The 15,721-nt window shown below is 45.1% G+C and overlaps 1 protein-coding gene across 1 annotated transcript; it reads left to right on the forward strand.

Moving 5' to 3' along the window:
* The first annotated feature begins 2,231 nt into the window (after window positions 1-2,231).
* LOC144173396 (retinaldehyde-binding protein 1-like) lies at window positions 2,232-11,934 on the forward strand. The gene is made up of 4 exons (XM_077701843.1): window positions 2,232-2,297; window positions 6,154-6,347; window positions 8,564-8,674; window positions 11,722-11,934. Exons 2-4 carry the CDS (start codon window positions 6,180-6,182, stop codon window positions 11,806-11,808), a joined length of 366 nt encoding a protein of 121 aa, XP_077557969.1. The 5' UTR covers window positions 2,232-2,297; window positions 6,154-6,179; the 3' UTR covers window positions 11,809-11,934.
* Window positions 11,935-15,721: the final 3,787 nt, after the last annotated feature.

Below are 15,721 nucleotides of genomic sequence, written 5' to 3' on the forward strand. Positions count from 1 at the left end.
TGATTTTCATCATTCAAAATCTTACTCAAAATTCAAGAGGCGACGAAAGCAGCCTTTTGTAACGCAGGTGTAGTGAAGCTGTGCGAGTTACCAAAGGCTACTTGTTTCAAATCCAACAAAGTTCTATTTCGTCTTCATGCCCCCTTTATGTGGGAATGAAGGCAATGTGGCTCTGGGTACGTTGACGCCGCAACTAATTGAAATTCGTGGGGCCGCCGTTTTGTTGGGACAGCACGTGGTGTAGCCCCTGGCCAGTGAACCCAAGTGGATATTTTGATGCCTAAAAGAGACTTCACGTGACATTACCCGGCGGTGGCCGCTTTTGTAATGGAGGCGATAAGCAAAAACGCCCGTGTGTACGAGATTTCGACGCACGTTAAAGATCCCCAGGTGGTCAAAATTAATCCGGAGCCCTCCACTACGGCGCGCCTCATCGCCTGCGTTGCGTCGGCGCGTTAAACCCTATAATCAATCATCAACGCACCATTACCTCGTTTCGGATGCTGAAGTGATGAGAAACGTCAAAGTCATCGTAAACCTTGCTCCGGGATCCACTATAGCGTTTTCTAGGTCAATGTTCGCAAAGGATGAAGTATGTCTATTTTCAGTATGCTGCACCATAGACTTAAGTTGTTGTGGTACGACGCGCACTGGGTTGAAAATTTGGAGGTTGAGTTAAAGTGCTATCTAGCGTAAATTTTATTAACAGCGGATCCAATGTTGAAGCCATAAATTCAGTTCTGTAGAAAAAAAAAACGAAGAATATGCCGAGCGCCCGCAAGAGCGTGCCTCGCGGTGACAGCCGAGTCCCCGGCTCACGCAGTGGCTATATTAAAAAAAAACTGCAGCTGTCGTGAAGCGCTAAGGCGCGTGTAATGCTTGGCATGAGGAACACGACGTTACTGATTCATAGGAGGAAGACTGCTGCTAGCACAGTGGAAAGCAACGACGGAACATGTGAAAAAAGAATTTTAAACTTGTACAAATGCGTGGTGATGCGTCTTTCACGGGTTACGTATGAAGAAATCCTGAAGCATCACCGTGTTTCAAGCCTTGCGCACCTTGGCGCAGGCTTGGCTAGTTGAGCTGGCGGCAGTCTACAATGCTGGGGGTGACTTTGCATCCGCCATTCGCCGCAAATGGCGACGACCTCTTCGATTCATATGACGAGATTGTTTATTTCCACAATAATGGAAATAAACAATGATACTGAAATTTAACATTGTATCCGACAATGCTCACCTACAAAATCTTTGCCATTCAAGACTTGCGCGTGAGTGCAAGGCTTCCCCAGATGTTTTCAACTCTCTTTTTCTACTCAATATTTGCTTTTCCTCTTTCTACCTAATCGGTAATTATAGGGGGCGTTGTGCTGGTGCCGAAGCCGGATACCAGCTTTGGCGCTTTATGAACAATTTACGTTTTCAATTGATAAAACAACGGGGGTAAAACTGCCTCGTTACGGAACACGAATAACTGCTAACAGATTGACCACCAGTGTAGCAGAACGGCTTCTGAAAGAAGCAACTAGAAGTTAGTGATGCCGATAACTCTATGTAAGGATGAGATAAAGAAACTTGTTGGCAAAGAATGAATAAAGATAGATCAGGATAGATGCAGTTTGAAATTTTTGGAACACTCCTCAGCAATGCAATTGGCACAAATTAGCTGATGTTGCTGACGCTTACGGTCATATTTTATAAACGTCGTCACACAGTGACACTTCATTGGTATTGAAAGTTAGAAATATGGAAGTTAGAAAGTGGAATGTTAGAAATATTGAAGCAAATATGAGGAAAACCACTATTGCGTAAAAAAAAGAGGTGTTCATCGTAAAATCGCTCGTGCTTATCCTCCACACTTGGCATGCTAAACCCCTATCCACACTGACAGAAAAGCAATATTTGATTTCAGGCTGAACACACCCGCAAAAGTGGCATTTTCGGCAAGCAAAGAGGAAGACAAATATTTTACCACCAAGGCTATAGTTACGTGCAATACTGTCGCTGCGGTGATCTTTCTATCAGAGCTTGCCGCACGTCCACACTCTGAAGAAGAGGGAAAATGGATATGAAGTACTTGTCACAACTGTGTTTGGAGCGCCTCCTTGCACACTTGAATAAAAATTAAGAAAAGGGCTGCGAGCTTTAACGAAATTGCTGTGGCGCAGCCGCTCGGCACGTACTGCCGTCGCCGACTGGGTATTCACCACAAGCGGGCGGTTACTGCAGTCGCTTCGGCGAGGCGTTGGGGAACAACTCGGTGTAACCTGACATTCACGGTGAATCTCTGCCCAGGTAAGAATTACTCAGAAATTCATAGGCCACACCAGGCTCTAAGGTTTCTGAATTTATGAACTGGATTACGAGCCGGCCTATACTTGCCATGGTGGTGGAATCTTTTTTGCTGTTGCAAAACGTGTTTTCGGTGTGTTTTCTGTTGATGGCTTCAGTCATTTGCTTGCCATTTCAATGAGTAAACCACCAGGGAAGATGATAGTTTAACAAAACGGGAGAATACCCAAAGATGACGTGAATGCTTTGGCTGGTACGGTTCGGATTTTCTGTTGGATGAATTGCCGTAGAAGATTTGTTTTTCAACTTTATTGTATCAGGGGGGGGGGGGGGGGGGAGGGTGACAGCGGAGGGTGGACTGCTGCCTTCACGGTGCTCAGATTTTGTCGGACTAAGATTTAAACTAAACAATTTATGAATGGCCAATATAATGGTGCTGTAGCCGAAAAAACTGTGCAGAGGGTTGCTTCAGACTTGCAAAATTACGGACACAACTGGATTACGGGGGATTGTTCACTATAACAAACTTTTGTTGAAACAACAATGACGACCGTTACCTGACACCGTGTTCTGCAAAATGCTGTGCACACGCGGACGCACTTATCCCGTGCAGCAATAACATCTTCTAGTTTGAAATGAACACCAATCACTTAGTTTTCCCAACTGCAATTGTCTGGTTCTTCGGTAACAGTCCTATGCTGCACGCGAGAGTTTTCCCTCGGCGGAGGTCATTTAACGCACGCGCACCTTAACATCGAGGCGTGTCAAGCCAACTCTTACAATGCCTGCCTTTTCCCAGTGGGCAGCGATCTGCTGGTCAGGTTTTAAAATAAGCCTCATATTCAGGTTTTATATCAGATGGAGCAATGGCGCAGGTAGGGGTGACAAACGATCTGTTTATATGGCGAGCGGGAAATCACCAGAGAAGAGGTGCGGATTCTGAACTTCGCATAACTGCCCAGACACAGCGCCACCCTAGCCGCCATGAATTGAAGGATGACGCACGAAAACCATTGTCATCGCTGCGCTTGGTATAACCTTAATCAGATCTCTCGTCAAGCTCCCCTTGTTAATTTCACACTTCGTGGATGGATGCCGCTGCGTTTTGGAGCGACCGACACGCAACGAAACGGTTTAAAAGGTGAAAGGCATGTCAGCCTCACATTGAGGGGAATGGCTAATGCACTCCGTGTAGAATACATTGCGACAATGCATTTGTGGTGTCTTCTTTCTCGTTTGACTCCTCGTTTTTTATAAGACAATTAAACTTCGCCAAATATAACTGAAAGGCACAACTGTGTTCTACGAAATGTCCGATTGGTGTATGTACGGGATGTAGCTAAGCGTAGTTGCCCTAGTACACTTATTTATTTATTTTATATATTAATAATATCCCCAGGTCCTAATGCATTCTATAGGGAAGTGGCTCCATTTCTCAGTATATCGACAAAAAAGCAGCGAAGATAATACAAGTGAAACATACACCTTTGCACAATGTTAGACAAAACAAAACAAAAAAAAATCTATCCAGAAAACCTAACTGCGCACAAGAAGGCAAAGATTACACTATGTTGACTATGGCATTTTTGAAAGCCGTGCGGTCTGTAATGGTTACTGTTAGTGAGGGAAGGTAATTCTATTCTAATGTTCAACGGAGAATAAACGACTGGGAAACAGTGTCCGTTCGGCTCGACGCTATGCCGATTTTGTGAGCATGACGTAGGCGAGATGACACGTAAAATGGGGGAAAAGTGAGTTCTCCGTGCAGTTGTTCGTGATGAGATATTTTGTGGAACATAGGAAGTGGGAGAATTTCACGTCGAACTGCTATGTACTGAAGGTTAAGGGTTTATTTCATTCCAGTTACTCATACAGTTCGGTTACGCTAGACGGTATGAACCGTGCAGAATTGTTTTGAACAATTTCCCGTGAGTTGGTGATATTGTGAAGGGAAGGACCCACCTTGCACAGGCGTATTCTATCCATAGACGGGATAAGCGTTTTGTACAACAGTACTTCAATGAATTATGATGCCTTGAAAGAATTCCGTCTTAGGTAACCGAGCATGCGATCAGCATTGCTAATGATATGGTCAATGTGAACGGACCACGTGAGGTTGCTCGTGATGTTAACAGTGATATATTTTAAGAAGAAGAAAAGCGAATAGATAGGAGCAAAAAGAGAAACTTCCGATATGCGCAGTTCGCAGGAGGAGCACCGCATAGTGAAGAGTTGGTCAAAAAAGGCGGGAGGGGGGCATCAACTCCGCAGATGCCTCAGCTCATTCCTATGACGCAGAAATGGCTACGTCGCTGAGTTTAGTGTTGCTAAATTTCGGGCTGCTGACTTTAGTGTTGCGGAGTGTATGATGAGCGAAACACCAAGATCGATAACACGGCCATACACTGACATTTTATCTAAGCTTTAGATTATTCCAATATTCATGGTATGCTATTCTAAGTTTTATTCTCAGTGCAGCCACAGCGCGAGTTCATAGCACTAGTTTTGCAGACATGAGTTTTTTTTTTATGTGATGACACCCCTCTTCCGGTACGAGACACTGATTTTCGGTTGCTCACCAGAACACCTTGGCGAGAACAATCACGTCGACGCACCGTGCATTGGTTCTTTTGTGTTTCTATACTTCAGGAAAGACTACGCGCCTGACTGCAGCTTGCGCCTTCTAGCTAGTCTCATGCAAAGCAGTAGCGAAGCATCTGCGAAGCACAATGTAATTAATTTCCAGACAGGCAACCTGATGTGGAGAAACTCATGTGCAGAAGCAAGCTGGGTTCTATCAGTAGATTACAGTGCCGGGGATGCAAATGGTGTTGCCCCTCGTGGCAACACCAACTTCTCAGTAACGCTGAAAACGCCAAATGTTCGAAAAACGCTATCGGTGGGTTTATTGATTGCTCTGAAGTACGATTTGTGACATCCCGATCCTTGAATAGTGAAGCGGAGAGGCTGAGGCAGGTGCCTAAGCATTTGTTATCTAAAACAAGCACACATGAAGCAAATACGTTACTTTAAAATAAATGTGCGCGGGAAATATAGCAGAACTCAACCTCGTAATCTTTGTTAACAACGTTATGTTATTACAACAGGTAGTGACATGTGGTAAACTGTTCATTTCGATGTAATGCTTTGCATATGGAGAGAGCGAGCGATGAGGTCTTTGACACTACGTTTATTAGCCGGCTCAGAGCATACGTTCCGAGGAGCGGGAATCCAACAACGATGATGATGACTTAAACAGATGATAATGGCGATGGGGCATGAAGACCAGAGGTTGGGCAGCGTACCCCTCGGTGCTACACTGGCCGTGGTGGTGAGGAATCTCTTGGGGTAGGTGTAACATTGAAAGAACGTCTCGAACGCTCACAATATTTGTAAGTATCCTGAGTGAACGCTGAGATTTCGCCCCATTATACTATGTTTATTTGCATCTGAAGAGCTAGAGCCGAAAATCCAAGATAACTGGTGCAATCGGCTGAAGAAACCGTTTAGTAAGCTCTCCATTTATTTCCCCCATCCACATTTTTCAAAGATGCTTTGCAGTATTCGTCGTTAACGATATGACTGCGCACCCAAACCAACTTGAACCCATTGGCTTCGTAACAGCGTTCATAACTATTTACATGGCACTGATTGCATGTTCAATTAATTACATTGAGTGTGAACGAAAGCTAAAAGAACTGAATATAGAGCGGTAGCAAAACCTTTTAGCAAGCGCTGCCTTAACAGTTCAGCGTTTGTTTTCAAGGCACTAACAATCGCGAAACCGTGACATTACTACTACTTTAAGCGTTGGGCAATTCCTCAACTATCAAAAAAATTCACTGTGTTCTCTTTGCAGGCGTATGGAACCATGACGTATGCTTGATGAATGATTACTTCAGACTAACTGCGATTCATCTGGAACATCTACTTCTTAACGAAGAAGCTCAGATCAAGGGCGTTGTGGCCGTTTTTAATTTTAAGGGTTTTGGTGTTTATCATTTGACGCAGTACACGCCATGGGTCGTCAGAAAGTTCGTTAGGCTTGCTCAGGTGAGTAGCAATTTTCTGTTTGTCGCCTGTAAAAAATATGGCAGATTGTTAAAACCAATGCTCATGACATGACTAACGAAAACATCAACCCCAATAGCAGTGTACTTGGGGTTGTGTTACCGCTACGACGGCGTTTATACCGTCTCTATATTACGTTACTTAACGCTTATTCCCACACAGAAGAAAGCAACGGCCACTGGTTTCACGAAATAATTATCCGTTAGAGGGTGTCTCTGGCAAAATTTTAAAATAATTTTAATTCCCAGTGTTTAACGTTAGAAGGAAGAACTTAGCCAAGACGGCCGGTATAGCTGTACCATACCATACTTCTTGCAGACAGGGTATGTTCAGCTTTTCAATTAGCCCCTGTTTCTGAAACTATGCATTCGGATCGCTAAAATGGCGTGTTTCCACAGCGGAACTGTGTTTTGAGCAGTTTGTGTGTGTGTGTATTTACGAGTAGGAAAGGAGCACTTGTGTATTAAGAACCAAACTTCAACAGAGCTCACGTCCTGTAAATTTAAACTCCACGTCGAATTACTTCCATTACCAATAGTTGAAATTCTGGGGTTCGTAAAGTACTTTAGATATGCCCTGGCCTCGGCTGGGTAAGGTTGGAAATAAAAAAATTACTTTTAATTAGAATGCTGGCATTTTACGATGCGTAATGGAATCTATGTTCGCTCGTGGCTCACCTCATTAAAGTGCGCTGCCGTAACAGGAGATCCGAATTTTTATTTTGAGTGATCATTCCTGGAATTATTCCTTAGGCGTTCGTAAAGTTCAGGTGCACTGCAGAAGTTACAAATCACTGCAGCTGCAGTCAAAATCTTTTCTGAGTAGAGACGTTTGTTAGATACGAGTACTACAGCTTATAGTTGGAGTAGCTGCTGGAACACAAAACCTAATATTAAAGTTACTTCAATCCTAAACGCAGTTCCTCAAAATATTTTTGCGGTGCTGCATTTCTCAAACATAAATAAGCTGGTTCAAAATCTGCCCATCGATAATACCCATTTATAGACGTACAATAACCTTGTGGTGTCTCTTCGGAGACAATTAGGTGAGCCCACATTTTAATAAGGAGCTATATATGTGCTCGGGGGACAACCCCATGTATTATCACTATTTAGAGAAACATTAACTGGGCTTCCGCCATAAAACCCCAATCATCATCATCATCATCATTTATAGAAATATCAGCCACCGTTATAGACAGCAAAAATATTCGCGTACATTTGCAGACGTCCCATTTCAATACCCTGTACAATGTCGGTTTAGTTAGTCCGGAACGTACTTGCCGTGGTAACAGGATGCACTAACATGCTAACCTCAAAATAGATGCATACAATAGGAAACACATGAGCGAACACAGCCTTTCTTACAGCCCATAGTGAAAGAGAATCGCAACCAAGCACTCGTTCCTTGGCTCTGCGCGATTAGTGTTACGCGTTTCATCTCTACAGCTAAATTGAAACGCAGAAATCATGATAAATTATGTTTTCAGGCAGCATACTTTATTTTGATTTCCGGTTCCAATTTGTTGCAAGTGCCATCGCCTCGTTTTCTCTCAAGCCAACGAGCTAGCTAGCTAGCTCGTCGCTCACTCCCTCACTGATTTACTCACTCACTCACTCACTCACTCACTCACTCACTCACTCACTCACTCACTCACTCACTCACTCACTCACTCACTCACTCACTCACTCACTCACTCACTCACTCACTCACTCACTCACTCACTCACTCACTCACTCACTCACTCATCACTCGCTCACTAATATAATCGTCTGAAACTTAGCGTCGATTTGGGACACACTAATACAGTATGCGGAAACGAAGACACGTTTCTTTTCCTAGGAATACGATTACAGTTCCGCATTATTACTAAATTGAGAACTATCTCGGTAAGAATTATTTATCACTTCAAATTCGCAATAAATTTTTACCTTCTTTAACATGCAAGAAACCACACAGCAGGGATTTTGTGCCAGTTTACAGCGAAGCCAGATCCAATTAGAATGGTAAAAGCGTAAAGTTGTAATGACCAATTTTCCACTAAAGTTACAAGTAATGTCTACATTCAAACACATTTTTTGCGAATATGCCTACAGGTTTATGACAGTCACGGCAGCTCTGAATATTGGGAACTCTCTCAGGAATTACATTTAACTGATACCAGGAATGGCTTGTTTAGCTGTGTTCTATGATTTCAGGACTACTGTCCGATGCGAATCAAAGCAGTCTACGTAATCAACAACCCGTCTGCATTCGTTGTCTTGTTTTCACTTGTGAAGGTTTTCATGAAGACTAAGCTGCTGCAAAGGGTAAGGTGCCTTTTGATATTGCCCATTCGGTCCTATTCCTGGTCGCCTGATTGACTAGGGTGCCGGAGATAGCGCGTGCAATCTAGCTCCAGAGCAGTAACTAACGGAGCGGTTTGTAAGGGCCCCGGCAGCTGCGGGCTAAAAACTGTGCTTTGTGTCAACGGCCACGCTTGCCAAAAAAATCATTTTAAAGGAGTACACGGAGAAAGCACATTGTGCATTGCGCTTCTACACAGAAACTTGTTGTTGTCATTGTAAACCTTACTGCTCGCTGTCACACAGGCTGTGCGCAGATAGCTTCCTGAAGCATTTGATCACAAATGACATCTGAGTGCCCAAAAACTGGCATTGACAAGCGATGCCAGGTGGCGGTGGGGGCCAGCGTGTTTCGGAAGGCACGTAAAGATTAGGGTTGTATTTAAAGAAACGCCTCCCCAACATAAGGCAGCTGATCTCCCGCAACAACCAATCCTTGGTGTATGTGTTGAAATAGCCATGTTACCAGCTACCGCACTCATTCGAGAACTCAAAGGTGTTATCTGAAACACTTTAACAAACAACTACTAAAACAGGACTGACAAGCTCTCCCCATTCTGCAACCAACCTTCAGAGTGGTCCGACTTACGTACCTTCCGTGGAAGGAACGCTCATAATCACACTCCGCGCGAAAGATCACTCTTGTTTGTTAGCGCGCCGCCGTATCCTGGAAACCTCAACACGCAACCACCGAGCACAGTCGCCCCGTCCCCTGACGCATCCCCGCCACCACGGCGGCACACTGCGACGTGAGACCATTCAAATCCCTGATAGACGTGCAAACAGTCCAGGACAGAATCTCCTTCATTGGCATTTGTTTTTCTTTTCACGGCAATCACATGTCGTGGAACTACGGATATAGGGCTTCCTGATCACTCGGCCCATTCAGAGCTCGTCAAAAGAGCTATCGTAAACCTGTACTTTAGCGATGTCCTGATGAAGTTTTCCGAGCACCGAATAGGTCCACCTTTGAAAAGCAGCCCGCCCGCAAGCCAAAAACCAGGTACCCAAAGCATGTCATCGGCGGCTGAATTCACACTTAGGAAGTCACGAATGGAGAGGCCTGCTGAGGCCCAATGGGCGGCAAAAAAAGCAAGGTGCTGGTGATCCCGTACCTGCATCGCTTATCGCACAATTTCAGAAAGAGGGCTTCCCTCTCCAACATAAAACTAGTAGTCGTCCGAGCTCCCGAGAAGATGGGATAGCTATGCCGATTGACAGAGCCCAGGGTGACAGCCAAGCCATTTGTTGCTTGCGCAAAGTGTGTTGTATATCCGACTCCGTTACCATACGGCAAGTTCTACGTTAGGCAGTTGGGCAGATGCCTGAATGAACGTTTAAGGGAACATTGCTATAACGTTCGAAATCAGAATGGGGACTTCCTTGCTTCGCCCTGAAGAACATGTGGCTGTTCTCCCATATTTGAGAAGTGTGTTGTTTTGGCCTAATATCGTCACCCCCAACTAACGACATATCGGAAGAAAAAGCCATTCCTAATTTGTCTGATCATTGTGTTTCAAAATTGCCTTTGGCTCTCGGGCAGAAGATACAGATGTTTTAAAATTCAAACCTGTGTTTTTTTCCGGCTGCACGGTCTTTCTTTTTCGTACGTGCACACAAGGGTTACTTCGTCAGCCTTTGATAATCGTCAAAGGGTTTCATCTGTGTACTTTTATTCCCCAATCATTTACCTAATCGTGACTGTGCTGATGTTTTATGCGGTGTACTTGGTGTTCGCGATATGCTGACACCTTTATCATTGATTCAAATTACGCGTATTGCTCGATAAGTGTTGGGGTAAATTAGTGCCAGCAAATATCTGCCAAACCGGTTATCTGGTTAAACCGGTTCAGAGCGACTCCGGCATTGACACCCGGTTATTTGGATATCCGGATTTTATACAACAGGGTATGCTCAGTTGATATATTCAGTATATCCCTTACTATATTCGGTTTGAATAGCCGTTTAACCGGATATGCGAATATTCTAACTGCGGGGTGCGAAATATATTTGTAATTAAGCAGACACGGTAAAGAAATCGGCTTCAAGCGACGGCGATACGCTGACGCCATAAAACCTACGTCAAAAAGACTGCTCTGGTTCGCAAACATATCTGTCGAATATAAACGCGAAACTCCGATATCCGAACATACAAAACCGGTCAACAAGGTACGCTAACTCATCAGTCTGGTTATCCGCCTTTCAAATTCATATAATAGGTGAATCGAATTACCGGGTAACTGCTTCTGCCGCAAAACCGGTTTGGTGTCACCCACTAGTGTATACGGGGTGATTGTGTTTTGGGATAATAAACTTGGAAGCTAGCGCACTGTGTGCTTCTTTTTATTCCGATCGCTCGTCTTGTGCAGCGCTTTCAACGTATGCAATCATGTACCTACTCTGCCAAGCCACTACTCCGCCCGAATCGAACGCACGCTTTTTAACTTCGGGTAGTACAACTTCAGACTGGGTTGTGTTTCTGCCTTGATACTTTCTCGGCGACTGACGCTCTGAGTAACCTCTGAACTACTGTGTCTTTACCTAGGTCCCCTAATTACCGTGACTCCTTCAGGGTGCTCACCAAAATATCGGCGTCTTCTCTATGCAGGACAACGATGGTGTCGCTTTGGCTCCAACAATAAAAACACAGCTGATAACATTACCTAGGGCGGGAGTGCCTTAATCGGATGCGTTAGGTGATGTAGCTCCGTGACATCTAGGGCTCTTAAGGAGCGATGGAACGCGAGAAGCGTCCCCACGGATCCACTCCGCGACATTCGTACGCTGCAGCAGATGAGCCGACATGAAAGCAAAGAAACACAACAAAGTGAACCAGCTAAACAGCAACGATACACAAGCTGCCCGCGGTATCCAGTAATTAGTGACGTACTCGAACCTAACATGTTCGCGTCTATTCTAGGGCGTCGCGCAATTGCGCTTCGGGATCTTCCCTTTCTCGAGATATCTGTGAAACCCAGGCTGAAATAATCGAACGCGTGTGTCTCTTTCAGACACATTTCTTGGGATACGACGTGGAAAAGATGAGGCAACTAATTCCCCACGACGTAATCCCTGAGGAGGACGGAGGCAGTCTGTAAAGCTAGGACTACGACCAGATGAAGAGAGACCTGCCGAGCAATACCGAGTTCTTTGAGGCGATGAACCGTCGTGGCTACCAGAATGCAGAGACCACTCCTTTGTGCGCTGACAACGCTTTTGACCAGATGGATTACCAGATGGATTACCAAATTACGCATCTGTAAAAAGTTTTGGCGTTTGTGATAGAATAAACTGAAAACAAATAACCATGTGCTAGTAGTAAACAGAGAAGAAAGACAAAGAATTCACTAATGTGGAAATGCGGCCCGGGTAAGTGGCCTTCAACATACGTCACATGGTACACATTGTTTCAATCGGTGTGTTTGTGACCGACACATTCTCCATATAAAATAGACATGAAGAAATGATGTAACAGAAGAGAACCACGAAAAGATATTTTTGTTTAAAAAGGGTGCTTATATCCAACGCCAAAGGATTGCATAGCAACTGTAGCTACAGAAATTTCGCTTGTATTTGAGGTTCCAAAACCAAAGCCCTTTTTTGGGCGAATGCCTCCCTCAGTAGATACCAACGACTGGTTGAAGGGCAGTATATACAGTATTCTCCGGCCTTTCCCTCAGCGGCATCAGAGCATCAGGCCACTTTCTCCTTTCGTGCAAGCAAAGTCGGAAGAAATTCGCCATGCGCCGGTTAACGAGCCACCGAACTATTAGCATGAAAAAAAAGAGCGGAGGTTTTCCCACCCTCTAATCGCCCAACTTCTGTGGTCGCGATGCTTTTGTCCTAAGCCGGAGACCATGACCCACGTCATCAAAACATTCACATGTTAAAGAAGAAAGTGCCCCCAAAGTTGGAGTGCGTGTTGTTGCTTGGGACTCCGCTAGCATATTCTTGATTTGTGCGCTCCTGGTCACAGAGAGTGAGAGCGATGAGCCAGAACACAGATAAGTATTTCGCGCACCTGGGAGTGCAATCTTTCGGTGCGATCTTTCAAATATCTAAACGCTTGTACACAGTATGCCTTTATAGGATCAAAGTGTTCTTCAAGAGTGCCTCGACACGACGCCATCCCCAGTAAATATTGCTTACATAAACTTTCATTGCCGCAGTGGATTTCAGTTCAGTAGAATCGGGCGCACTCAGCTACCGTGTTGTGTAGTGGAAGCCTTAAGTTTACCTCAGGTATTGCCACACTTTGCTAGAGTTTGGCAATACAGCTTGTTGGGTCTTCAATTTTGTCAGGCGTTGTAACTTTGTGTTGTGTACCAAAGATCGCTCGTTTACAGCTTAGATCCGTGTAGGAGGTAAGCGAAGCGAGATGTAGTGCCAGAGAAGACGCATAACCAGTGAATTTGCATGTTCGTACTTTTCGAAGAAATGGCGTTTTTTGCTTCGCAAAGAGAAAGACGGATCATAGAGCTTGTAGAAACAGGAGCAGCGACTGTCCAGGAGTAGTAGAAAGCGAACGACACATTTGCAGACAGGAACGGCACGAGTTTAAACGCCTCGAGCTTTATGACCTGCTTATTCGCTTATCACGATCGCTGCGCCGCCTGCCGCCACTTCTCCGTGGCGTTGACGGGATTTGCGCTGCGTGGCTGATAGGGGCTCGTGCAGTGTTTTGGTTCTGTTTTGCTTCTTTTCGCCTTTCCGCCCCTAAAAAAAACTTGTTATGGTGACGTCTATAAACAAAGAGTACGTTTATGTCACTTAAAAAGCAGCTGCGTCTTCGTAGAGTACCCGATCGCCTGCAAGAGCTACCAGGGGACGCGGTTCTGCGAACTTCGTCGCCGCTCTTCCGGGCGTCGGCGACGTTAGCTGCATATCACCACTGTCACCTCCAAATACGTCAAGCACAAAGGAATTCTACTGTCGCCTCGTTTAGACCTGATACTAGCGCAGTGAGAGGTTGGCTTCATTTTGCAGAGTGGACAACGAATGCGGCCTCGTTTCGAATATATACGTGGCAGAAAAATATGTTTCGGGGATATGATTACCCAATCCCGGACAATACCTTATGCCTTTTATAAGAATATAAACCATGCGAAAATGTTAAGTATATTCCAAGCCTGTGCGTCGTTAAATATTTGCCCAAACACGCCTTATAGCAACAACCAAGGCAAGTTAATAAAACCACGTAAAAGTAAATGCTGTGCAAGTGCGGAAGAAACATAGTAGCTCTATTGGAAATAAAAAAAAAACAATGCAGCTGCTGACAAGCTAAAGACGTTCGCCGAAACTTAAGCCAGGTAAGGTTCACCAGACCAACTTACGCGAAATGCGCTGCTATTTCGCGAAACATAGGGGGGAGGGGGGGGGTAGAGGAAGGGGACGCTGTGTACAAATGCGGAGCGGAGTCAAGAAATGAACGTTTTAGTAATCACACACACAAATCTCGCGTTCACTGTCCTTTTGTTTTTCGACTTTAATGAACAGCTGATCGTACGGCGGACGCATTTCTGGAAGTGTACAGGGTACGTAGTTCAACAAGCGATGAAAGGGGTCGTTGGAAGAGTGATATGGCCATCTGATTTCCGTTTCTGCTTTATTCTACAGGCTCTCTGTGCCATATGACGATATTTCGAAGAAGCATTTAGTCGCGGACGCGGATTATATTCTAAGCCCGTCGCCGCGCTGCTCGCAGAGGATATATGTAGCAGATGAATGTTTGCTGGCGCTGACCTCACGACAAGACGACTCTGTCGTGTGCTGATCCCCGAGTATAATTATGCATTTCCCATCACACGTTTGTTGAATATTCCCGGAATTAACACAGACTGGCTTGTAAATGGTGGAGATCAATATCAGAGGTATAATATTGGCAAACGTAACTGGCGTGCTGTCAGGTATGAGTGCTCCGATGATTATGTAAGCGTACAAAACTGGTTTACATCGTAGTGTATCGCCGTAGCATGAACATTTGAGGAACCGGTGGTTACGGAGACACTGCTAGTAAATTCAGGGCAGTGTAACTACAATCGGCTCCATCATACGCCGGTTCCGCGACGCTGGCCTGTGACACACACCTGGCGCTTGTACAGACCGAATATACCACACTAAGATCGCGTCAGGAACATTTACACTCTCGTAAACACACCCCATTTGCGATAGAGTGACTGCTCCACATAAACATGATTTCAAACGCCCGCAAACGGTAAATCTCGCTCGTAAACACGCCGCAAAAGCAGCGGCGACAGTGGGGAGCGGGACGCGGACTCCCGCGGCTGCTTTCGAAACGGGCCGCTAGGGTTATTTCAGTGGCACCCCTACACGCCGCGCTCGAGGCGTGTAAATCAGCGTAAAAATAATGGTTCGGCTACGAGAGAGGTGACAGGAAAAAAATGTTAGTTTAAGCAAGAATGCTGGAAACGTAGGGGCATCATGTGGAGGGCGAACTACATTTCGAGTTTTTTCTGCATTGTGTAGGGGCGTGAAAAATATGAACATTTTTTCCTACGAGAAATTGCGCTTGACATTTAGGAAAGGCACTACGCGGCCTTTTTGCTCTAAGCGCCTACGTTTAATAGTAAAGCAACTCAGTGCAGTCCATAAGATGATGCATGTCGCTGACAACCGGGTAAATTTGACCCCTCCATATGTGGCAAACTCTGAAGGAGACTTGGGTTTTAGCTCCATATCAAGTCACCGTTACAAATTTCTGCGGCATTATCGGGCGAAGCATGTCGCCGGACACAGGGCGAACTTCAGCCAAGCCTCCCGCCACTACTGGTGAAGGCGAAAATTCTGTAAAGAGCCCTTCAATCCGAGTGTGTATGGATTCCACAGATGATGTTTTGATGCCAGGCAATACGTTTCGTCTGTATGTCAAGCAGCGTGACAGAACATGAACGCGACTTTTGTCGGTGGGCCAAAAGTGAACTCAAAGGAACACTGAAAAGAGTTAGTCGAACTGCCACTTTCTATGCACTGTGTGATTTTCCTAGTGTCTTC

Source organism: Haemaphysalis longicornis, unplaced genomic scaffold (genome assembly GCF_048455015.1).
Source record: "Haemaphysalis longicornis isolate Haplotype H1 unplaced genomic scaffold, Haemaphysalis longicornis Haplotype H1 scaffold_3, whole genome shotgun sequence".
Lineage (NCBI taxonomy): Eukaryota > Metazoa > Arthropoda > Arachnida > Ixodida > Ixodidae > Haemaphysalis > Haemaphysalis longicornis.

Excerpts from the sequence above, each read along its gene's own strand:
- LOC144173396 (XM_077701843.1), top strand. The coding sequence starts at position 6,180 with ATGAATGATTACTTCAGACTAACTGCGATTCATCTGGAACATCTACTT. Across the intron at positions 6,348-8,563 it reads AGTTCGTTAGGCTTGCTCAG|GACTACTGTCCGATGCGAAT; the intron begins GTGAGTAGCAAT and ends CTATGATTTCAG. Across the intron at positions 8,675-11,721 it reads AGACTAAGCTGCTGCAAAGG|ACACATTTCTTGGGATACGA; the intron begins GTAAGGTGCCTT and ends TGTCTCTTTCAG.